At 41.9% G+C, this 24,263-nt stretch overlaps 1 protein-coding gene across 1 annotated transcript in view; it reads left to right on the top strand.

Annotated features, from left to right (window-relative positions):
* Window positions 1-24,263, top strand: part of RABEP1 (rabaptin, RAB GTPase binding effector protein 1) — a 128,708-nt gene that overhangs the window by 33,108 nt on the left and 71,337 nt on the right. The window contains exons 3-4 of the mRNA XM_056115256.1: window positions 10,167-10,370; window positions 12,983-13,143. Of these exons, the coding sequence (XP_055971231.1) occupies window positions 10,167-10,370; window positions 12,983-13,143 (365 nt within the window). The remainder of the gene's footprint in view (window positions 1-10,166; window positions 10,371-12,982; window positions 13,144-24,263) is intronic.

Below are 24,263 nucleotides of genomic sequence, written 5' to 3'. Positions count from 1 at the left end.
GTGGTGGTACTGTACAAGATACTGGAGGTTGGGGAGAATGAGATAAGGTTTTTATTTTCAAGGAAGTATAATCTTGGGGGGGGCATGCACGTTCTCAGTTGGGGACCATAGGACCATATGGTGCCAGGTATTGATTCATAACCTTCTTCATTAAGCTATCTCCTTTGCCCAAGAAAATATGATTGTGGTGGGGGTGGTGGAAATGTGACTCAGTAGGGGAGTACCGTCTGTGCATTTGTGGTAAAGGCCTGGGTTTGGTTTCCTGGCATTGAAAAAAGAATGAACAAACATCTTTTGCCTAGTACTTTTCTTTGAATGTATGTTTAGTGTCATGAGAAGCAAGTTCTGTTCAGTTCTTTAATATGATCATGTAAATTTGTTTTGGGCCATCCCCAGAAGTGGTTGCAAGTCATTCCCTATGGTACTCTATGTGATATACAGTGCTTTCGATCAGGATCAAACCAAGGGCACCTGTTTGGAAAGCTTATGCTATCGAGCTGCTTTTCTGACTCTTGTTAATATTTTTTTTTTAAAAATTGCGTGGGGGAGGTGGAGGTGTTTATATGATCACACCTGGAAGTTCTTTCTGTTTCCAGCTTGGTGCTTGGTGGTTGCTTCTTTTAATGCTAAGGGGACTATTAGTGTGTAAGGGATAGAACCTGGGCCTCCCACATTGAACCTGGCTCAGCCCTTTGAGCCATCTCTCTGTGTCCCCTAAAACTTATTTTCACCTTGAATTTGTGAGGCATTTTATTTACATGTTTATTTTTTCAGTGCCAGGAATTGAACCCAGGGCCTCACCTGTGCAAGGCAAGTGTTTTACCCCTGAGCTCCAACTGCTCCCAAAGGCATCATTAAAAATTCTTATTGACTGGAGGCTGGAGAGATAGCACAGCGAATAGGGCATTTGCCTTGCACACAGCCGAACCGGGTTCAATTCCCAGCATCCCATATGGTCCCCTGAGCACCTCCAGGAGTAACTCCTGAGTCCAGAGCCAGGAGTAACCCCTGTGCATCGCCAGGTGTGACCCAAAAAGAGAAAAAAAAAACAAAAAAAAATCTTATTGACTTGACTGTATTGCCTTTAATATATAAGGCTACAGCTTATTTGAGTGCCAATTCAAATTCATTATGAGATAAGTGATACCCCTTTTTTCCCTCTTCACTTCTCGCATCGATAATTTTGTAACTTGATCATCATTTGCAGCTTTTTTGGGGGCTGTGAGGTAGGTCTGGGCCACGCCCTGCTATGCTCAGGTTTCTCCTGACTCTGCACTGAGAAATTATTCCTGGCAGTACTGTGGGACCATATGGAATGCCGGGGATCAAACCCAGGTTAGCTGTGTGCAAGGCAGTTTTCCTCTCCATTGTATTATCTCTCCAACCCTAATTTTTGCAGCATTTTTTTCAGTCTTTGCTTATTAGTAAATTCAAATTTAATTTTGTCCTTATTTGTCTAAAATTTATCCATATTCTTTTCCTTCTCTTCTTGCCAAAGTAAAGTTGATTTTCTTTTACTTATTTTTAAAAGTTCTCTCTCTCTCTCTCTCTCTCTCTCTCTCTCTCTCTCTCTCTCCCCTCTCCCATCTCTCTCTCCTCTCTCCCCCCTCTCCCTTCTCTCTCTCCTCTCTCGGGAGGCGGGTTGTGTGATGAGGTTGGTTTGTTCCGAACTCAGCAGTGCTAAGGGCTATTACTGGTTCTGTCTCAGGAGTGACCCCTGGTGGTGTTTGGGGAATCTCATGCGGTACCTGGTGGCCAGGCAAGACATGCACTTTACCCCCTATACTATGTTAATTTTGTCCCTTTTCTTTTTTTCTCATTCAGGTCATACTTGGTTCAGTGTTAGGAGCTTGATCCCAGAGTGCTCAGGGGACTATGTGGTGGATTGAGCTTGATTTCCCTCATGTAAAGCAGGTGTTCCAACCTGTTGAGCTGTCTTTCTGACCCAAATTTATTGTTTTTTCTTTGAAATTATAAGGTAAAGGTAAAGGCCCTCCTGTTGATCGTCGATTTGCTCGAGCGGGCCCAGTAACGTCTCCATTGGAGACTTTGTTGTTACTGTGTCTGGCATATCGAATACTCTCAGTAGCTTGCCGGGCTCTCCGAGAGGGGCGGAGGAATCGAACTCCAGTCCGGCCATGTTGGCCGCTTGTAAGGCAAACGCCCTACATGCTGTGCTATCGCTCCAGCCCGAAATTATAAGGTTGACTTTTATATAAAATTCTGAAGAAATGAATACGACCACAAGTCCTCTATTCTTAAAGGAGTTACATTGTCAATTATAGTTTATTTATTTATGGTTTGGGGGCTGGATCTATGTTCAGGAATCACTCCTGGCGGGGCTCAGGGGACCATATGGGATTCTAGGTATTAAATCCACATTGGCCATGTGCACTGCAAGCATCCTACCAACTGTACCAGGCTCCAGCCACAAACCTAATCTTTTATGATTTGTCACAGGTGATAAAGGTGGTCAGTGTGGTTTGGATGTGTGCAGTGGCCTTTTTTTCATCTTCCAGCAAACTAGGTCAGGGTAACCTTAGAAGTTCAGATACTGATATTTTCTCCACTAGGAACAGTCTTTGCTTTGGTGTTGTAATAACCACAGTTCTGTTTATGGGGAAAAGTTCAAACAGCTGCATAGGAATGCTAATAAGAGATGATTATCTTTGAATTTTTCTTACTGCTTTTTATATTTGTATCTGTTCTTTTCCCAGCTTCAACTAGGAATGTTATAAAATATTTCTGAAACTTTTGTTGCTTTTCTTTTGAACTTGGGAAATTATTTTCTAATTTAGCTTTCTCTTTAACCAACTTTGATTCAGTACAAAGCTTGATACAATAACGAGTGTTTGTGTTTTGTAAATCCTCAATCACAGGCAGTAAGAGCTTATTACATGAGAGACCAGAAGATTGTAGAGTTCTCAGTTTGATGAGAAATAGTAGAAAAAAACAAACAAAATAAAGTAAATGACTTGTGGGGGAAAAAAAAAGAAGTAACACCAAACATAGAAGAGATTTTTTAAAAATCTCGGGCTAGAGCAATAGTACAGTGGGCAGAGTGCTTGCTTTGCAAGTGGCTGACCCAGATTCGATCCCTGGCAACCCATATGGCCAGGAGTGATTCCTGAGCACTGAGCTAGGAATCAGCCCAGAACTGACAGCTGAGTGTGGCCCCAAAACAAACAAAAAAAGGAGGTAATAATGACAAGATTGAGGATTAAGATGCGTATACTAAAGGATATAAAAACTATTTCATAATCAAACAGTCCACAAAAAAGTATGTGCCTGATTAAATAGTTTTGACATTTTTTAAAACAAAAAGATTACAAGGAGACTTTGCTAAAAGTGCATGAGAGTTATTTCATACATTTGACTGGATGAAATCAATAACGCTTTGAACTCCAAAATTTAAAAAAAAACTGTTCTAGGAGTTCTTGTATTCAAGAAGTTAAAAATGTCACTTTTAAAAATGTGGTTCACTTTTAAAAATTGCTTTGGGGTTGGAGAAATAGTGCAGGGTGAAGTGCTTGCCTTGTACATGTTCTTGCCTTGCATGTGACAGATCCAAGGTTGATCTCTGGCACTGCCTATAGTCCCCCATCACCACCAGCGCATAACTGAGTGTGGAATGATTCCCTGAGCATAGCTGGGTGTGGGTCAGACCCAAGCTTCCTACATCCAATTTCCTGCTTTCATCTCAAAGGAGCAAACTTCCATGGCAAACTTCCGTGGCAAACTTCCATGTCGTATTCAATATGCCAAATACCAGTAACAGTGATGGGTCCCATTCTTCTAATCCTGAAAGAGCATTGAAATTGCTCTTTTAAAATCTCAGGGCTAGGATGAAGGAGACATTACAGGTGCCTGCTCGAGGGAATCGACGAACAACAGGATGCTTGTGCTTGTGCTTGTGCATCTCAAAGGAAGACTAAATTTTGTTTTTATTTTTAAAATCAAGCTACTGGACTAGGGAGATCGTTCAGTGGGCTGGAACTCCAGGTCCCATCCCAGGCACCGCATGTTTTTTAAGCACCGCCAGCTATGGTTTGTCTGAAACAAATAAGTCAAGCTACTTGCCATGAATTTTTCTAACCCAGTATATCTAGAAAAATAATAATAATTAAAAAACTTTTTTTAAGTGTGGTAATGAGGGCCTGAGAATAATGCGCACATGACACATTTTAGAAGCAAAGATATAAGTAGAGTGAAAATAATTCTTTTTCCTTTTTTAAGATAGGAAGAGATTTCCCTGTTCATTTTATCATGGCTGTTACCATTATACCAAAACCAACACAGACATCACAAGTTGAAAAATAGGTGCTAAGATTCTCAGCAAAATTCTGCCAAGGCCTGGTGAGGTAGTACAGGGATTAAGGTGCTTTCCTTGTGTCCCATAAACCCTGCACGGTGTTCTGGTGCTTGGAACACCATCAGGGGTCAGTCCTGAGTACAGAGCCAGGAATAGCCCCTGAACACATTGTGGCCTCAAAACCAAAACAAAACAAGAAAAAGCATATGCTTCATCCATTGAGCTATTTCCCAGGCTCTCAAGCCCAGTTTTCAAATCCCGTTGCATCTTCTCCTGCATTGTGGTGGTCTCTATTCAAAAAGTTCCAAGCAGTGGATGTAGATTAGCAGGACAGAATGTGTGAGGCCCTTTGTTGGACCCCTAGCCAAAGGGATTGCTACACCCAGTGATACTCAGGGGTAACCTCCAGCAGTACGAGGACCCTCCCTTTCACTCCTCTCCCCTCCCCTACTGGGCCACATCTAAGGATTGAAGTACTATACTGGAAACTATGCAGTGATAGGAACTGAGTCCAAGCCCCCTGCATGTGAAGTGTGTGCTTAGCCTGCTGAGCTATCTCTCTAGTCCTATAGGTTTGGTTTCTAATTGAAATAGATGGAGCAATAATATTAGAAGTTGGTAAAGCTAGGTAATAGGTATTCATTTTAACAGGCTTTGCATTTGTCTCAGTGTTTGAAGTATTCAATCAAGTATTAGTGTAACCAAATGAGATGGCTCAGTTTTTTCTCTTTTCTTTTTTTGGGTCTCACCTAAGTATCAGTGGCTGGAGCGATAGCACAGCGGTAGGGCGTTTGCCTTGCACGCAGCCAACATGGCCGACCCGAGTTCGATTCCTCCGCCCCTCTCGGAGAGCCCGGCAAGCTACCGAGAGTATCTCGCCCGCACGGCAGAGCCTGGCAAGCCACCCGTGATGTATTCGATATGCCAAACACAGTAACAACAAAATCTCCAACGGAGACGTTACTGGGCCCACTCGAGCAATTATTTTCTCATTTCTTTTTTTGGTCTCACCTAGCTGTGCTCAGAGTTTACTCCTGGCTCTGCACACTGGTGGGACTTGGGGACCATTTGAGTGCCATGGGTTGAACTCAAACTGGCCGCATGTAAGGCCCAACATGGAAAATTTTCTGTTTAGGGTCCTCCAAAGCAGTGCCAAAATCCTGTGGTGCTAGATGTCTCCTGGACCACTCCTGATTGCTTGGAAGTGCGAACCATGCTATGCTGGGGATTGAACTGGGACCTTTTGAGCTCTGCCCTGCTCCAAACTGTCTGAATCTAGTTTGGATAATCTTTTGAGCTGTGGGGTTGGGGATGGATCACATCCAGTCTTGCTTAGGACTTGCTTCTGGTTTGGTCCAGGGGACTGACCAGGGTACTGGTGATTGAAACAGGACTGGCTGCATGCAAGGCAGTCTTTCTGTAGTATGTCCTTGACTCTGGATCTTTTTTTGTTTCTTTTTGGGTCATACCTGGCAATACACAGGGGTTACTTCTGGCTCATACACTCAGGCATTACTCTGGTGGTGCTTGGGGGACCATATGGGGTACTGGGAATCGAACCTGGGTCGGCCGCGTGCAAGGCAAATGCCCTACCTGCTGTGCTGTTGCTCCAGCCCTTGACTCTGGATCTTAATTCAGACAAATTTTCAAAAACACATTTTAATGGTGGTTGTAGAATCTTGTTTTTGTTTAGGGGCCACCTCTAGCAGTTCTCAGGGACTTCTGGTTTTTTGCTTACAGGTTGCTCTTGGTGGTGCTCTGGAGACCAACTGGCATGAGACACAAACAAGATGTTTGTGTCCTAACTCTTGTACTATCTTTCTGATCCATAGTTATAGAAATTTTAGTATAGCTATTGGTTATTATATAAACAATTTTGTTTATTTTGGGTTTTTTCCCCCAGTGGTGGCACTATTTACATAAATAATGTATACATCTAATTAATGTATGTTTTAGAGCTTTGTATGTAGTATGTTATGATACAGTTTCTGGGACTCATTTTAAAATACTTTATAAATGGGGTAATGAAATGTGATATTGGTAGAGAAACTTAAGGATATGTGTATGAAGGATCAATGCACTATACTCTTAGCTTTTGAGTGTCTTTACAAATCATCGCAATTTGCAAGTGAAAAATGTAGCTTATTTAATATTATGCCCTTGGACCTGGAATGTACTTCAGGGGACCATTGAGTTCTGGAGATTGAATCCCAGTCCCATACATGCAAAGCACGTGCACTAACTCTTTGAACCATTTTCCAGTCCACACACACGCTTCCTTTGTGGATGCATGTGCTTTTCTTTACACAGTTTTGGAGTCCTTTCTGGTCGCACACTTAACATTATTTCTTAGACATCTTTCAAGGTATTTATGTGGGGTTGGGGTTTTGGGCTATATCTGGCAGTGTTCAGGAGTTATTCCTCACTCTTGGCCAGGGGTCAGTCCTAGTGGTACTTGGGGGACCATATGTGGTGCCAGGAATCAAACAATCTCTCTGACCCTCAAAAGATCTTAATACTGGAATGGAATGGATGGGAAACTGGTGTAAAGAGAATAAAGGTTTCTTAGTTTTGTTCTTTTTTATTTTTTTCCTTTGAGGTATTAGGGATCAAATTTAGTACCTTCCCTGGCATGTTTAAAAATTTCTCGAATGATTTCATTATATAATCAATAACTAGTGTGACTAGGTTTTTTGGGTGTGTTTTTTTCCCCCACATAGATTACCAAATAGTTAATTCCTATGATTGTTAAAGATGAATGAATTCACAACTTTTTTTCTTTTAATTGACAGACTATTTTTTTCTTTTTGGCTTCTTGGGTTACACCCAGCAATGCTCAGGGGTTATTCCCTGCTCTGTACTCAGGAATTACTTCTACCGGTACTTGGGGGAACATATGGGAAGCTGTGGACCAAACCCGGGTTGGCTGTGTGCAAGGCAAATGCCCTACTTGCTGTATTGCTGTATGTTCCAGCCCCAGTGTATTTCATTTTTTTTTATTACATTTGTTTCCATGTAGAAAGGTATTGTCAGGGACCAAGGGGATGGTACAGAGGCTAAGGTGCTTGCCTTGCATGCTGCTGACCCCAGTTTGATCCCTACCACCACATATGGTCCCCTGAGCCCTGCCATGTGTGATCCCAGAGCACAGATCTAGGAGTACACCCTGAGCATAGACATTGTGGCCCAAACAGCAGCAAAGTAGAAAGGTGTTCCTGCTTTGACCAAATGACCAAATGACTCAATTGTGCTCAGTAAAGTAAATTGATAACTTTGCATATTCAAACACAAGTTTATGGGGCCAAAGAAATATAAGTCAGTGTGCTTTCCTTGCACAGAGCCCAGAGCCAGGAGTGTTCCCTAAGTACCACCAGGTTCATAAAAGAAAACAAAAAAAAGTCATGACTTTTTTGTTGTTGTTGTTGGTTTTTGGACTTTGGACCAGCAATGTTCAAGATTTTATTCCTCACTCTACCCTCAGGAATTACTCCTGGCGGTGCTCAGGGGACCTTGTGGGAAGCCATGGATTGGATCCATGCAAGGCAAATGTCTTACCCACCATACTATGATTATGGCCCTGAGTCATGGCTTTTAGATGGCAAGGCAAAGGATAAAGTTAGATAGCAAACAGAAAATGTTTTGTGCAAGAACATTGGGATAATGTCCAGTAGATATAAAAATACTACTTTTTTGTGTGCCCCACTTTGCAGTGCTTTGGCTGTTCCTGGCTTTGTGCTCAGGGATTGCTCCTGTAAGTGCTTGGAGGACCATAAATGCTGCCAGGGATTAAATTTTAGTCAGCCAGGTACAAATCAACTGCCTTAACCTTAACCTATCACTCTGGCCCTAGAATATTCTTTTGATTCAAAAGAAACTTGGGGCTGGAGCAGTAGTTCAGTGAGCGAAATATATGCTTCGTATGTGAGAGGCCTGGGTTCCATTCCTGGTGTCCTGTGGTCCCCTTAAACAGGGTCTGAAGGTTCTTTGACTCCAGACTTTAAAAAACCTTTTTATTATTCCTCAATTCTCCGGGGTCTGGCTCATCTCCATGTCCACAAGGTGATTCATCGAGACCTGAAGGGCAAAATGTCCTGCTGATGGAGAATGCAGAGGTCAAGCTCGGTATGCTGATGTTTGCGTTTGTTTTTGTTTTGTTTGGGGGTCACATCCAGTAGTGCTCAAGGTTTACTCTGTATTTCAACTCCTGGTGGGGTCAGGGTACTAGATGGGGTGCCAGGGACTGAACCCAGATCAGTGACAAGCAAGGCAAGTGCCCTTAGCCACTGACCCTTTGTATGCTGAATTCTTCTGAGATAGGCGAGGTCTTTTTACCTCCAGAAGAGAGAATTAGAGACTGTTTATTTTTCTTTTTTCTTTTTTCTTTTTTTTTTTTAAATGTGTGTGTGATAGAGCGATAGCAGAGCGGGTAGGGCGTTTGCCTTGCACGCAGCCAACATGGCCGACCCGAGTTCGATTCCTCCGCCCCTCTAGGAGAGCCCGGCAAGCTACCGAGAGTATTCGATATGCCAGACACAGTAACAACAAGGTCTCCAATGGAGACGTTACTGGGCCCGCTCGAGCAAATCAATGAACAACGGGAGGACAGTGACAGTGACATTATTCCTCAAACAATACGGTGTAACATTATTTGCCTTGTGCTATTACATGTAATAGAAAGATGATTTAGAGTATATTGGAGGATGTACAAAGATTATCTGCACATACTATGTTATTTTTATATAGAAAGAACTAAAGCAATCAGGGATTTGATATCTGTGCTGGTCCTAGAAATAGTCTTTTTGTCAATACACTGTGTACTGTAGGTATGTTTTTCGTTCTTCCTCCATCCCTCCTTCCCTCCCTCCCTTCCTACTTTTCTTCCTTCCCTCTCTTTCTTCCCCTTCTTCCTCCCCTACTCTCCCCTGCCCTCCTCCCTCTCCCCCTTCCTCCTTTTCTGTCTCTCCCTCCCCTCCCTTCCCTTCCCCTCCCCTCCCCTCCCCTCCCCTCCCCTCCCCTCCCCTTCTCTCTCTCTCTCTCTCTCTCTCTCTCTCTCTCTCTCTCTCTCTCTCTCTCTGTCTCTCTCTTTCGGCCACACCTGATTGTACTCAGGACTTACTCCTGACTTTACACTCAGGGCTTCCTACTAGTAGGTATCAGGAGGATAGTATTTGGTGACAGGGATTGAACCTGGGTTGCCTGTGTGCAAGGCAATCATCTTCCTGGCCGCTCTGTCTCTCCAGGCCACGAGGTGGATATTATCTGTTTTTTGAGATCTGGAAACAGACCAGAAGGTTAAGTAAGTAGACCCAAAGTGTATTTCACCAGTGGGTGAAAACTCAACTTTAGCTTAAGCTATTAACTATGTGGTTAGATAACTAATAGATTTGTGATGTCCAGTCCTACCTTTATAAGTGTGATTTTATTTTTTTTCTTATGAAGTAAGGAAACAATAGTAGTTGACACTGATGGTGGGATTGGTGTTGAAATAGTATATGCCTTATTGTATGCCTTACAATAACTTTCTAAGTCATGACTCTTTGATTAAATAAAAAATTATTGAAGAAAATTTAATACTACTTTCTTCACTTTCTTGGCTAGAGTGTTAGCTTTATGGATCAGAGAGATAACGCAAAGGACTACAGTACAAACTTGGCAATGACTTAGTTTTCCAAGCACCACCAGGAATTACTCCCAGGCACCATTCCTTGAGTGTAGTCCTTGAGTAGCCAAAACAAAACAGAACAGTAACATTATAAGTTTAATGCTTGCTTTTTCTTTTTCTTTGTTAGAATGTCAGTCTGATTTTAAAAAGAGCCCCTCATTAATATAAAGTTGTTTGATTTTTTTTTCTCAGAGGATTTGAAGAGACAAAATGCAGTGTTACAAGCTGCACAAGATGATTTAGGACATCTACGTACACAGCTGTGGGAAGCCCAAGCAGAGATGGAGAATATTAAGGCCATTGCCACAGTTTCTGAGAATACCAAACAAGAAGCAATAGATGAAGTGAAAAGACAGTGGAGAGAAGAAGTTGCTTCACTTCAGGCTGTTATGAAAGGTAAAGAAAAAGAAAACTAGACTTGTTTCATTTTTTTGTTTGCTTGTTTGGGGTCCACGCCCAGCAGTTCTCAGGGGTTACTTCTGGCTCTGCACTGAGAAATGACTCTTGGCAGTGCTTGGGGGACCACGTGGGATGCCAAGGATTGAACCTGGGCCAGCCACGTGCAAGGCAAATACTCTACCTACTATACTATAACTCGGACCCTGTTTTACAATTATCTAAGTTTACAGATTCTGTTGAATTTCTGAATTCATTTCAGGGATCTTAACGTGTATATTGAGTTTTCATTTCTTTTTATGTTGTCATCTACAAATTACAGTCACATTTTCAAAATAGAAGAGAAGCCAGTGGAAGTATAAGTGGGTTTTATCAGTGTTAGGAAAGAAATACCAAAGAATGAAACTGTGTTGGGGGTCCAGAGATAGTACAGCAGGTAGGGCACTTTCCTTGCACACAGCCCACCCAGGTTCTATCCCCAGCATCCCATATAGCCCTCGAACCTTCCCGGAGTGATCCCTAAGTTCAGAGCCGAGTAAGCTCTGAGCACCACCAGTTGCGGTCCCTAAACCAGGCCAAATCAAAACCAAAAAACTGTGGGAATAGGGAGTGTGCTAAACTGGAGTGATCTCCTATGTAAAGAGTCAAGTTACTATTCACACTCTTTTGTTCCTACTAATTATTTCCCTTTTTGTCCAGTATTGTCAGATTTTTTGCTTATTTGGGCATCAGATTGGTGTGGGGGCATGCTTGTTTTTGGGGGGCTACATCCAAAGGTGCTCAGATGTTACTTCTTGCTTAGGATATGTAGTGCCAGGAATTGAATCTTAGTTTGCTGCATGCAAGATGAGCTCCTTACTTACTGTACTCGCTTCTGTCCCATATCTTTTGCATTTTTCAGGGGAAAAAAAAATCAGATTTCTAAGTGAAATCCTTACTGCATTTGGTAAACTATAAAGACCTGTGTTTTAAAATAGGCATTATGGGCTGCCCGTTTGTAATCTTTTGTCTGAAAAAGAGTAGTCATTTATTTTATTGTTTTGGTTGGTACTACTGCATGTACCACTGGAGCCACACCGTACTACTGCATAGGGCTGGAGCGATAGCACAGCGGTAGGGCGTTTGCCTTGCACGCAGCCAACATGGCCGACCTGAGTTCGATTCCTCCGCCCCTCTCGGAGAGCCCAGAAAGTTACCGAGAGTATCTCGCCAGCACGGCAGAACCTGGCAAGCTCCCCGTGATATATTCGATATGCCAAACACAGTAGCAACAAAGTCTCCAATGGAGACGTTACTGGGCCCGCTCGAGAAAATCGATGAACAACAGGAGGACCGTGATATGACCGTGACTACTGCATAATTACTTTTGGCACTTCTGAGATGATAGTGTAATAAAATAAGGTGACTGCTGAATCAGCTTATTCAGGAGTTCCTGAAATAGTTAATATTACAAGTATGAAATAATGATGACTTTTTGCAGGGCGGGGAGAGGGTTAGAGAGAGATTTCTTTGCAGTTGTGTATCATTGCCTTAGTGTCCTTTGTAAGAAGTCAGCTAGATTACCCCGTTTCTTTTTTGTTTTTGGACTATACCCAGTGGTGCTCAGAGCGAACCTCTGACTTCGTATTCCGGTCTTAGTCCTGGTGGGGCTCTGGGGATCGAACCTGAGTGGTGGTGTACAAGGCAAGCAGCCTCTGGCTATTTCTACAGCCCACTGTTTCTGTTGTTAATACATAAGGATGTTTTCAGGCCTCATAATAATAATCCTGGCTCTACTCAAGTACCTGGTTGTACATTTTTCTCCCAGAATATGAAAGTCAGAGGTAGGTAATCAAATGATGGCTATAACGGTTTCATAGTTTTACCAATATCTGAGGCTCCTGTTTCTTTGTTAGTTTTCAGCTTCATAGTGTTCTGTGATTGAAAAAAAAATGACTGCTGCTCCTTTAATAAGCATTAGGAAAGTAAAAAAAATTTTTTGGAATATTTATCATGCAACCTCCTTCCTCTTTTTTGGAGTATGTTATTTTTCACAGCTGTAAAATCAGACAAAAATATAATTATTTCATTGGTTCATTGACTAACAAAATTGAGGACTTGTTAGTAAGAAAAATGGTATGGAAATAATGTATATCCAGCAATACTTATCACACAATGTTTTAAGATAAAGTCATTTTTATAAAGACATTACAAAATTTGTCTCAATTTAGACTGTTGGGTTACAGTGAAATATTTCAAAAATGTATCTCTTTCCAGGTAGTTGAATTGTAGTGACAAATTGTATGTGTGTTAGGAGCCATAGTGTCCAGTGTCAAAGAACATAGGTTTTGGAATTAGAAATCTAGTTCTGCTTTTTGGTTATAAAACTTTGACTAGGATATTTAATATTTCTTAATCTGTAAAATATAATGTGACATATGTTTATTGTCAAGATAAGAGACATTGCTTTAAAGCCCTTTGCAAAGATTCTACACATAATGAAATGTTTTTTCCCCCCATGATTAATAACATTTCTGGAAAGTAATTTTAAGCACTTTCTACATTTTAAATTTTAGTGTGCCAGACGTTTTCATTCAGAATTTAAACGTGACATATTTGGTGGTGTTTTGTAGAAACAGTTCGTGACTATGAGCACCAGTTTCACCATAGGCTGGAACAGGAACGAACACAGTGGGCACAGTATCGAGAATCTGCAGAGAGGGAAATAGCTGATTTAAGGAGAAGGCTGTCTGAAGGTCAAGAGGAGGAAAATTTAGAAAATGAAATGAAAAAGGTATGAAGGAATGTTTATATTTGTAGAAATAATTGAACCAAATGCAAGATTTTTTAATGCTGTTGAGGTAACATTTTATTTTCTTTATTTTCTAATAGAGGAATTATTTAAATCCAGTCAATGTACTAGCCATATAGTTTGATGCCTTTCTTCCAAATAGATGTATGGCTAACTCATTCCCTTCAAATCTTTGCTCAAATATCATTGTATACGAGGTTTGCACTGATGACAACATTTAATGCTTAAACCTGCTTATCCTCTTCTATCACCCTTATTTTTCTTACATATATACATATGTATATATTTACTATGTCTGTTTTTTGCACCTTTCACTGCTTGCTAGAACGTAAGCTTTGTGTTTGTGTATCACAAAGGCTTAGACTTGACCATTGACTATTTTGAATTTTTTTGTGGTGCTGGCAGTTGAGTGCAGGTCTTCACAAATGTAGGTATGCATGCTGTTACTGAGTACCATTCCCTGCCCCAGGAGTTATTTTTTGAATGAATGTAGTTGCTTGAATATATGTCTAAACCAAAACTTTAGGGCCAGAGAGAATATAATGGTTAAGGCACTTGCCTTATTTGAGTTGACTCCTGTTTGATTACTTTTACCACATATGATCCCGTGAGCACCTCCAGGAGTCAGCTCTGAGTACAATCAGGTATGGCCCAAGCACCCCTCTCCCAATCCTCAAATAAGAAACTATAACTTCAAAACAAATGTTAATTTTTCTTCTCTCTCTCTCTCTCTCTCTCTCTCTCTATATATATATATATATATATATATATATATAAAATGTGGTTCCTGTCAGGTGAATGAGACCAGTTGTAGTTACTGGTTTTGGCATATCGAATACACAACGGATAGCTTGCCAGGCTCTTCCGTGCGGGCGGAATACTCTCATAGCTTGCCAGTCTTTCCGAGAGGGATAAAGGCTTTTGGGGCGACCTCTAATCACCCTTGTAGGTGTTACCATATTTGAACCCTATCAAATATGGTACGACAATTCTGGAAGAAGGGTATTTAGTGTCTTATGATGTGTCCGGAAGGCGTCCTGGAGTGTGGCGGCGGCTGGGTAGTGGAGGTAGTGTCGATAGTGGAAGTCTGCCAGTAGGGTATTTATCTGGGTAGGGTGGGTCTTCTGTGCGCAGTCCGATCCCTGGGTGGTTGATGGAAGCAGACAGGGCAGGGTAGGGTGGGGCTCCTGATTAGAATCCCTTTGTCACCTGTGGTTGGTGGGAGCAAGCAGAGAAACTCTGTCCCTGAGTCTGCAGGGCCTGGAGTCCAAGGTCTCAGAGAGTTCTGCTTATCTTGTTCCTGATGGATCCATCACATCCTCCAGAATGGCAATGGAGAAGATTATCCATGACTTCTACTCAAATTTCTTCGATAGCCATGTCCACTTGCCGACATACCAAATTCCACAGGATGGATATGTCGTTCCCAACGTTATCCCTTCCGAAATCCGACACGCCATTTCGTCGGTAAAGAAACAAACAGCACCCGGCCCAGACAAGCTCAGACCTGAACACCTGAAGAACCTGCTGTCAGTACTCATCAATACACTGGCTCGGCTCTTCACTTGCTACCTGTCTGAATGCAAGGTTCCGTCACAATGGAAAACCAGCAGGACCGTACTACTGTTCAAGAAGGGAGACATCCATGACATTGGCAACTATCGCCCGATCTGCCTATTGTCTGTCATCTACAAGTTGTTCACTCGAGTCATCCTAAATAGGATTGGCAGAACACTAGATGAAGGACAACCATGCGAGCAAGCCGGGTTCCGCAAAGGATTCAGCACCATCAACCATATCCACATGATAACCAAGCTCATTGAGGTTTCTCGGGAGTTCAAGATGCCGCTCTGTTTAACATTCATTGATTTAAAGAAGGCCTTTGATTCTGTTGAGACGGAAGCAGTCATTGAAGCCCTAGCCAATCAGGGCATTCAAGCCCAATACATCAAGATCCTCCGTGAGCTGTATTGCGGATTCACTACCAGGATCTCACCATTCTACAAAGAAGTGATCGTTGATGTCAAGAGAGGGGTTTGGCAGGGTGATACCGTTTCACCGAAACTCTTCAGTGCCACCCTCGAGAACATCATGCGGCGACTGGAATGGGAAGGAATGGGAGTGAAGATAGATGGTCGGCAACTACACCACCTCCGCTTTGCTGATGACATTGTTTTAATAATACCAAACATCAGCCAAGCGGCACAAATGCTGGCCGACTTTGACCGTGAGTGTGGAAAGGTAGGACTACAGCTGAATCTTACGAAGACAATGTTAATGAGAAACAGCCTCGTTCCTGATGCCCCATTCACTCTCAACGGAACGACCATCTCCGAATGCAACAGCTATGTGTACCTAGGTCGAGAAGTCAACATGACAAATGACCTGGCACCCGAGCTGCGCAGGAGGAAGAGAGCGGCTTGGAACGCCTTCAAGAACGTCGAAGAAATAGCTAAGAGGACGAAGAACCTCCGGCTCTGGGCACATCTCTTTGATTCCACTGTTCTTCTTGCATTAACATATGCCTCAGAGACCTGGGCCCTATGCAAACAAGATGAGAACGCTATTCAGGTCTCCCAAAGAAGAATAGAAAGAGCTATGCTTGGAATATCACGTTTCACTCAAATGAGAGAAAGAATCCGGAGTTCTGACATCCATAGAAGATCAAGAATCAGGGACGCTGTCTCGTTTGCCAAGGTGTCGAAAATCAGATGGGCTGGTCACATAATGAGATTTAAAGACAACCGCTGGACTAGAGCTGTTATCGACTGGATTCCACAGGATGTGAAAAGACCATGTGGCCGCCCACCTACCAGATGGTCAGACTTCTTCGTCAAGATCAGTTTGAGGCTCTTCATGTTCCCAGAGCGAACAGATGCCATTGGGCTACACTAGCTCGCAACAGGGACAAATGGAGACGTTACTGGCGCCCGCTCGAGCAAATCGCCGACTAAAGGGAAGTTAAGTGATTAAGTGGTTCCTGTGTCACATATTTTGCTTGAAAATACTGAACATAATTGAAAAAATGTTCAATTAAGGAAGAATAACTTATTAAGACAATTGAAAAATATCTCATTTACTCCTTTGACTTTATATATGTGTGTATATGTATATACACACATATGCTTTAAATCATAGTAATTAGAATTTAGTTTTTGTTTTTAGTTAGATTTATCATAATTTTAATCCATATAAGGTATCTGAGGTTGAATAATGTGTTTTTGTAAGTATATATTTATAATTTTTGGGTCACACTTTGTATTAACTCAGGGGCAAATTTTGGATTATTGTTTGAGGGTTGCTCCTGGTGGTACTTGGAGGACCGTGTGGTACGGGACATTGTTTTGTTTTTTTGTTTTTTTTTTAAATTTAATTTTTATTAGTGAAACACCATGGGGTACAGTTGTAGACATTCAAACTTTCGTGCTTGGGTTTCAGTTATACAATGATCAAGTACCCATCCTTCCACCAGTGATCCCAGTAATCCTCCCACCCCCGAACCCATCCCCCCCCCCCGGCAGGGCATTCCCTTTTGCTCTCGCTTTCCTTTAGGGTGTTGTGGTTTGCAATAGAGAAATTGAGTGGCCGTAGTGTTTGGTCTATAGTCTACTTTCAGCAAGCATCTCCCCTCCGGAGTGTTTGTTCCCTTTACTTGGTATTCCCTTCTCTATCTGAGCTGCGTTTTCCCCCAGCATGCGCTGCCAGCTTCCAAGCCATGGAGCAAACCTCCTGGTACTTATCTCAACTATTCTTGGGTATTAGTCTCCCATTCTGTTACTTTATATTCCACAGATGAGTGCAATCTTTCTATGTCTGTCCCTCTCTTTCTGACTCATTTCACTTAGCATGGTACTTTCCATGTAGAACCACTTGTATGCAAATTTCATGACTTCATCTTTTTCTAACAGTTGCATAGTATGCCATTGTTCAGATGTACCAAAGTTTCTTTAACCAGTCATCTGTTCTAGGGCACTCGGTTTTTTTCCCAGATTTTGGCTATTGTAAACAGTGCAGCAATGAACATACAAGTGCAGATGTCATTTCAACTGTACTTTTTTGCCTCTCCAGGATATATTCCAGGAGTGGTATTGCTGGGTCAAATGGGAACTCAAATTTCTAATTTTCTTTTGAGGATCGTCCATATGTTTTCCAAAAGGGTTGAACCAGTTGGCATTTCCACTAGCAGTGAAGGAGAGTCCCTTTCTCCCCACATCTGCACCAGCACCGGTTACTTTTGGTTTTTTGGATGTGGGCCAGTCTCTGTGGTGTGAGATGATATCTCATTGTTATTTTAATCTGCATCTCCCTGATGATTAGTGATATAGAGCATTTTCTCATGTGCCTTTTAGCCATTTGGATTTCTTCTTTGAGAAAGTTTCTGTTCATTTCATCATCCCATTTTTTGATGGGGTTGGATGTTTTCTTGTGGAGTTTCACCAGTGCCTTGTATATCCTTGATATCAATCCCTTATCTGATAGGTATTGGGTGAATATCCTTTCCCTTTCTGTAGATTGTCTTTGTATTTTGGTCACTCTTTCTTTTGAGGTGCAGAAGCTTTTTAGTTTAAGATAGTGCCACTTGTTTATCTTTGTTTTCACTTGGCTTGGTTAGTGGTGTGTCATCTTTGAAGATACCATTAGCTGCAGTGTCGTGGAGGGTTTTGTTAATCTTGTCTTCAATGTACCTTATGGATTCTGGTCTGATGTTGAGGTCTTTAATCCATTTTGATCTGACTTTTGTACATGGTGTTAGATAGAGATCTGAGCCCATTTTTTTGCATGTAGCTGTCCAGTTATTCCAGCACCGTTTGTTAAAGAGGCTTTCCTTGCTCCACTGTACGTTTCTTGCTCCCTTATCAAAGATTAGATGATTATATATTTGGGGGTGTGTGTCAGGATATTCAACCCTGTTCCATTGGCCTGCAGCTCTGCCTTTGTTCCAGTACCATGCTGTTTTAATTATTACTGCTTTGTAGTAGAGTTTGAGATTGGGGAGGGTGATTCCTCCCATTATCTTTCTCCCCAGAATTGCTTTAGCTATTTGTGGGCCTTATTGTTCCATATGAATTTCAGGGGTGTTTGCTCCATTTCTTTGCAGAATGTCATGGGTATCTTTATAGGGATCACATTGAATTTGTATAATGCTTTGAGGAGTATTGCTATTTTGACAATGTTGATCCTCCTGATCCATGAGCAGGGAATATCTTTCCATTTCCATGTGTCCTCTTTTATTTCCTGAAGTAGCGTTTTGTAGTTGTCGTTTGGTACCGGACATCGAACTTGAATCTACTGCATGAAAAGCATGCATTTCAACCCTTGAACTATCTCTAGCCCTTGGTTAATTTACTTTTAAAATAATGTTAAAATGTTGTGATAACCACACACTCAAAATAAAAACTTGGAATCTTGAGGAATAGAATGTTTCCTACTTTTGTTTCATGGGGAAAAAACTAATGTGACAATCTTCATCATCACCAGAGTCACGTAGTCACTTAATACAGTTATTCCAAGTAGAGAACCTTTATTTTTTTCAAGTTGGTGGAGATAAATTCATGTTTAATGCCATCAATAGAAATTTTTTCCAAGCCAAGACACAGATACCTTCATATGAGGAGGTTTTGTTTTATTTTTTGAGCAGTATGTGGCATTGCTTAAAATTTATTTTCGACTTTTTGCTCAGGAGTCATTCCTGGCAGTGTTTAGTGGACCATATATGGTGTCAGGAATTGAACTGTAGTTGGCCATGTATAAGACAAACACCTGTATCTTTGTGGCTATCTCTTTGGCCCCAGGGAGGTGTTTTTTTTTCTTTTTCTTCATTCTTTGTAGTAATATAGTCATATTATAATCTGCCAGTTTTTGTCATTTTAAAAGTACTTTTTTATTTTGTAAGAATTTTTGGGGGGTAAGGGTTTGGGGTCACTTTGCCATACCCCAGCAGTGCTTAGGGCTTAGTCCTTTCTCTGTGCTCACAGATCACTTTTGACAAGACTCGGAACTTATGTTGTCCTGGGGATAGAACCTGGTTCACTTACGTGCAAGACAAACACCTTACCTGCTATCTTTGACTCCTAAAACCTTTTCATTTGCTTATGTTTTTGTGTATATATGTGTGTCACACCCAGTGGTGCTCAGAGCTTACTCCTGGCTCCTCACTCAGGAGTCACTCTTTTTAAAATTATTTTATCTTTTTTTTTTTTTTTTTTTAGTGAAACACCATGAGATACAGTTGTAGGCTTACAAACTTTCATGCTTGGGTTTCAGTTATACAGTGATCAAGTACCCATCCCTCCACTAGTGCCCATTCTCCACCACCAGTGAACACAGTAAACCTACAACTCCTCCTATCCCCCCAACCCCAGGAGTCACTGTCGATGGGTATAGGAGACCATATGGGGTGCCAGGGCTCTAACTAAAATCTGCTTTGTACAAGGAAAACACCCTACGTATTGTACTATCTCTCTGGACTCCTTTCCCCCCCTTTGGGAGGGAAACACCTGGCTCTGCACTCAGGAATTACCCCTGGTGTTGCTCAGGTGACCAACTATATGGAATGCCAGGGAATGAACCCAGGTTTCCTGCATGTAAAACAAGTACCCTACCTACTGTACTATCTCTCCAGCCTCTAAATTTTTTTAAAGAATACTGTAATCAGTTATTGGCTTATGCAGAAATTGAGAGGATAACAGTAAGTTTCCTTTACTACTAATTTGTTAACAAGGAAGGAATTGTCGTAAACTGATAATAATTCGTTATTGCTGACTAAAGTGCACACTTTGTATATAAATTTTATTAGTTTTTAACTTACTGTCCTTTTACTATTCTAGGACCCCATCAGCATATAGCATTTATCATTGTCTCCTTAGGTTTTTCTGGACTCTTTCTCAGACTTTCTTTTTTATTTTATTAAATTTTTTTTTCTGCAGTGATTTATAATACTGTTAATGACAGGGTTTCATAGAATATTTCAATACTACCCCCACCCCAGTGTGTATCCTGACTCTACCTGCCCAACCTGGGGCCTCCATCTATAGCTCAGTTCTGTAGACCAGTTTTGGGCTCTGTTGTCTTTGACTCTTTGTTATTCCCTTCCTATATTTATATTCCACATATGAGAGAGATCATTCTGTATCTTCCCCTGTCCTCTACCTTACTTCATTCAACCTGATTCTCTCCAGATCACTCCATGTAGCAGCAAATTACATAATTCATTTTAAATTATAATTTAGTAGTGTTCCATTGTGTATATACACCACAATTTCTTTATCCATCCATTTGTTCTTGCAACTTAAGTTATTTCCAGGTTTTGCTATGTGAATGGAGCAATAGCACGGTGAGTAGGGCGTTTGCCTTGCACGCTGCCAACCCGGGTTTGATTCCTCCGTCCCTCTCGGAAAGCCTGGCAAGCTACCGAGATTATCCCCCTTGCACGGCAGACCTGGCAAGCTCCCCGTGGTGTATTCAATATGCCAAAAACAGTCACAAGTCTCACCATGGAGACATTACTGGTGCCTGCTTGAGCAAATCGATAAACAATGGAAGGACAGTGCTACAGTGCTATGCTTCAGTAAACATAGGCTTGCAAATGTCTTTTTCTGAATAGAAGCTTGAGTTGACCATATTGTTTTCCAAAAAGTTTGAACTGGTTAACATTCCCACCAGCAATGCATGGAGGTTTCTTTCATCCCACATCTACATCAGCACTGGTTGTTACTTCGTTATTTATTTTGTATTTCTGTGATGATAATTACTCTTTCTTATAAACTATTGGCCCTCTCTATGTCTTCTTTTTTTATTTAATTTTATTTTTATAGTTGTTCACAGTAATTTTCTACATTCAATATTCCAACACCAATCCCAGCACCATTACACCTTCCTACCACCAATATTTCAAATTTTCCCAACCACTACCCAAGCCTGCCTCAAAAGCAGTCCCTAAATAATTTATTTTGTGTTACTCGACCGCACGGCAGAGCCTGGCAAGCTACCCGTGACATATTCCATATGCCAAACACAGTAACAACAAAGTCTCCAATGGAGATGTTACTGGGCCCGCTCGAGCAAATCGATGAACAACGGGAGGACAGTGACAGTGACAGTATTACTTGTTGTGAATAATCCACTAAAAATGATCAAAAAAAGTTTCCTTAGAAGAAAGTGTGTGGAAGTGTTTATCTCAGCCTGCCTGTGGCCATTACTTACAGTTTGAGCCTTGTGTGCTAATTTTTTTTTTTTATCGAGATCAGTTGCCTATTACTTTATACCCTATCCAGTGTGGTGTGCTACTCTTGGTATGAATGGTGTAGACTATACAATGTTGTGCAAATGTGGTTGTGCACTCCAGGAATTCAAAAAAAATTTTTTTTTTTGATTTTTGGGTCACACCCAGTGATGCACAGGGGTTACTCCTGGCTTATGTATTCATTACTTCTGGCCGTGCTTGGGGGACCATATGGGATGCTGGGAATTGAACCCGGGTCAGCTGTGTGCAAGGCAAATGCCTTACCTGCTGTGTTATCACTCCAGCCCTGGAATTCAAAAATTTTAAATAGGATGTTACAGCTGGAGTTAAATTTTCAACTGGATAGTGACTTTGGAGTCCAGAGGCATCTCTGCAGCTTGTTGATATCTTCCAAGACTTATTTGTTAGTTTCTAGATCATGATCACGATCATCCTGTTGTTTGTCGATTGCCTCGAGCAGGCCCCAGTAACGTCTCCTTCATCCTACCTCTGAGATTTTAAAAAGTGCCATATTCAAGGCTCTTTCAGGGTTAGGAGAATGAGACCCATCATTGTTACTGGTATTTGGCATATTGGGTATGCCACGGGGAGTTTGCCAGACTCTGCCATGTGGGCAGGTAACATTCGGTAACCTGCCGAATGTTAACCTGCCGGGTAACCTGCTGGGTTGTCCGAAGTAAGAATGAGATGATAAGATGTCGCGCGCCTGCACGCTTCCAGGAGCTGGGTTTTATAGTCTCAGGGTCTTGGCCGTTAATGGGATTACATGGCGCCAGGGGGCCAGTTGGTTGGTGTGACCCCTGCCTACTGGAAGGTGGAGGATCTGGGTGGAGGATGCTCAGCCCCGATCCTAGCAGGCTTGGAGATCTCAGCCCCGGGACCCGCATGCCTTTGTTCCTCTGCAGGTACCTTCATGAGTGTGGAGAATGGTCTCAGTTTCTGGATCATGGCCATTAATGAACTTATATGGCTCCAGAGGCAGTTCAAGGTTGCCACTGTTGAACAGGGAAATATGGGAGGTTGCCCATCCCTGACTTCGTGAGAACTTGGAGATTTTGGTCCCAAACCGCATACCAGAGTTTTTCAGCAGATTCACTCATGGATGAGGCTCTTCCAAACCTGTAAATTTCAGCCATGAGTGTAGTGGTGATTGAGTTCTGGAGGTTTTTGGCTGCCAGGGCTCTGTTGGGACGGATGCCTCTGTATATCTTCTTTGATTAAGTTTTTGTTCATTTCTTCTCCCCATTTTTTTATGGGGTTGTTTTTTTCTTGTTAAGTTTTATAGAAGTGCTTTTTATATCTTGGATATTAACTCTTTATCAGCTGAGTAGTAGACAGATACTCTCTCCCAATCTGTGGGGTGTTATTTTTTATTCTGGTCTTCATTTCTTTTGCAGCAGAGAGCTTCTTAATGTAATGTCCTCTTTGTTTTTGTTTGCTGGGTCAGTGGCATTGAATCAATAAAGATGCCTCTAGGTTGAATATCATAAAGACTTCTGCCTATGTTTTCCTCAATATAATTTATTAAGTTTTTGGTCTGATACATTTTGAATAGACTTTTATGCACAATATGAGATGGGGTGTAAGTTCTTTTTTTTTTAATTTTTGATTTTATAAAGTAGTTTACAATAGTCGATTACATTTAATATTCAAACACCAATCCCACCACCATTACACCTTTCCATTACCATATTTCGGATGTTTCCATCCTGAGCCCCAATCCCTGCCCCAAAGCAGAACCAAAGTAATATATTTTGTATTGTTTGTTATGAAAAACTGCTGAAAATGATACAAGAAAGTATCCTTAGAGGAAAGAGTGTGGAAATTGTTGTATTTTACTCAGGAGCCATTAAGCCCTTCTATAAAAGATCATGTTGTTAAAGGTTGAGCCTTGTGTGCTTTTTATATATGTAGCTATTAAAAAATGTATATTTCCCTCGAAGATTGGTTGCCTCCTACTTTGAACCCTATCAAATGTGGTGTATGGAGTATGGGTAGGGTAATCTTGGAGTATGGGTAGGGTGTATGGTTTGAATTTGTGGCCGCACGGTCCAGGAATAGATTCACTCAAGGGTGATGCTGGGTGGCGAGCAGCCGTAGGCATGGCGGTGGTTGAGTTCTGGAGGTTTTCGGCTGCCCTGGCTGGGTCCCTTGGGACAGGGAGGGATCTCACCCACCCCTCTGCTGTGTGCCCCGTGTGAAACAGCCTGGTGCAGGGTCCAGTGTGTGGTTTTGGTAAGTGTCGTGTTGTGCTCCCCTCCAGGAGAGAAGGACATTCGATCTGGATGGTGGCCAGTGATGAGATTATCTGGCGCTAGTCAGAGGTGGCTTATGGGCGTGACTGCTGAGTCACTGGAGACAGGGGGGAATGAGCAGAGAACCTCTGTTTCCCATCCTGTTGAACCCAGAGTTCTCAGACACAAAGTCCCACATACCTGGGTTTTTTTTTTTTTTAAGAGATTAACTCATGGGTGAGGCCCTGCATGAGCATGTGGGGAGCGGCTGTGAGCATGGCGGTGGCTGGGCCCCTGAGGGTGGGGAGGGTCTCACCCTCCCTGCTCCAGAACACCCTAAGTGAAACAACCTGGCTCAGGGTCTGGTAACATGGTTATGGTGAGCGTCATGGTACGCTCCCTTCTGGGAGAGAAGGTCATGTGATCTAAGTACATTTTTTTAACATGCGTCTGACCAGTTTTTCCTAGCATCATTTGTAGAAGAGGCTTTGCTGGTTCAATATTATATTCTTTGCACCTTTGTCAAAGATAAAGTAGTTGTGCATATTCATGAGGATCTCTTTTGGAACTCTCAATTCTATTTCATTAGTTGTCTGACTCAGTTGTATTTCATTGTCTGTGTTCAT

Source organism: Sorex fumeus, unplaced genomic scaffold, assembly GCF_029834395.1.
Source record: "Sorex fumeus unplaced genomic scaffold, SorFum_2.1 ptg000028l, whole genome shotgun sequence".
In the NCBI taxonomy this organism is placed as follows: Eukaryota; Metazoa; Chordata; class Mammalia; order Eulipotyphla; family Soricidae; genus Sorex; species Sorex fumeus.
Note: the sequence above shows the minus strand (reverse complement) of the source record. Positions and strands in the feature narration are given on the sequence as shown.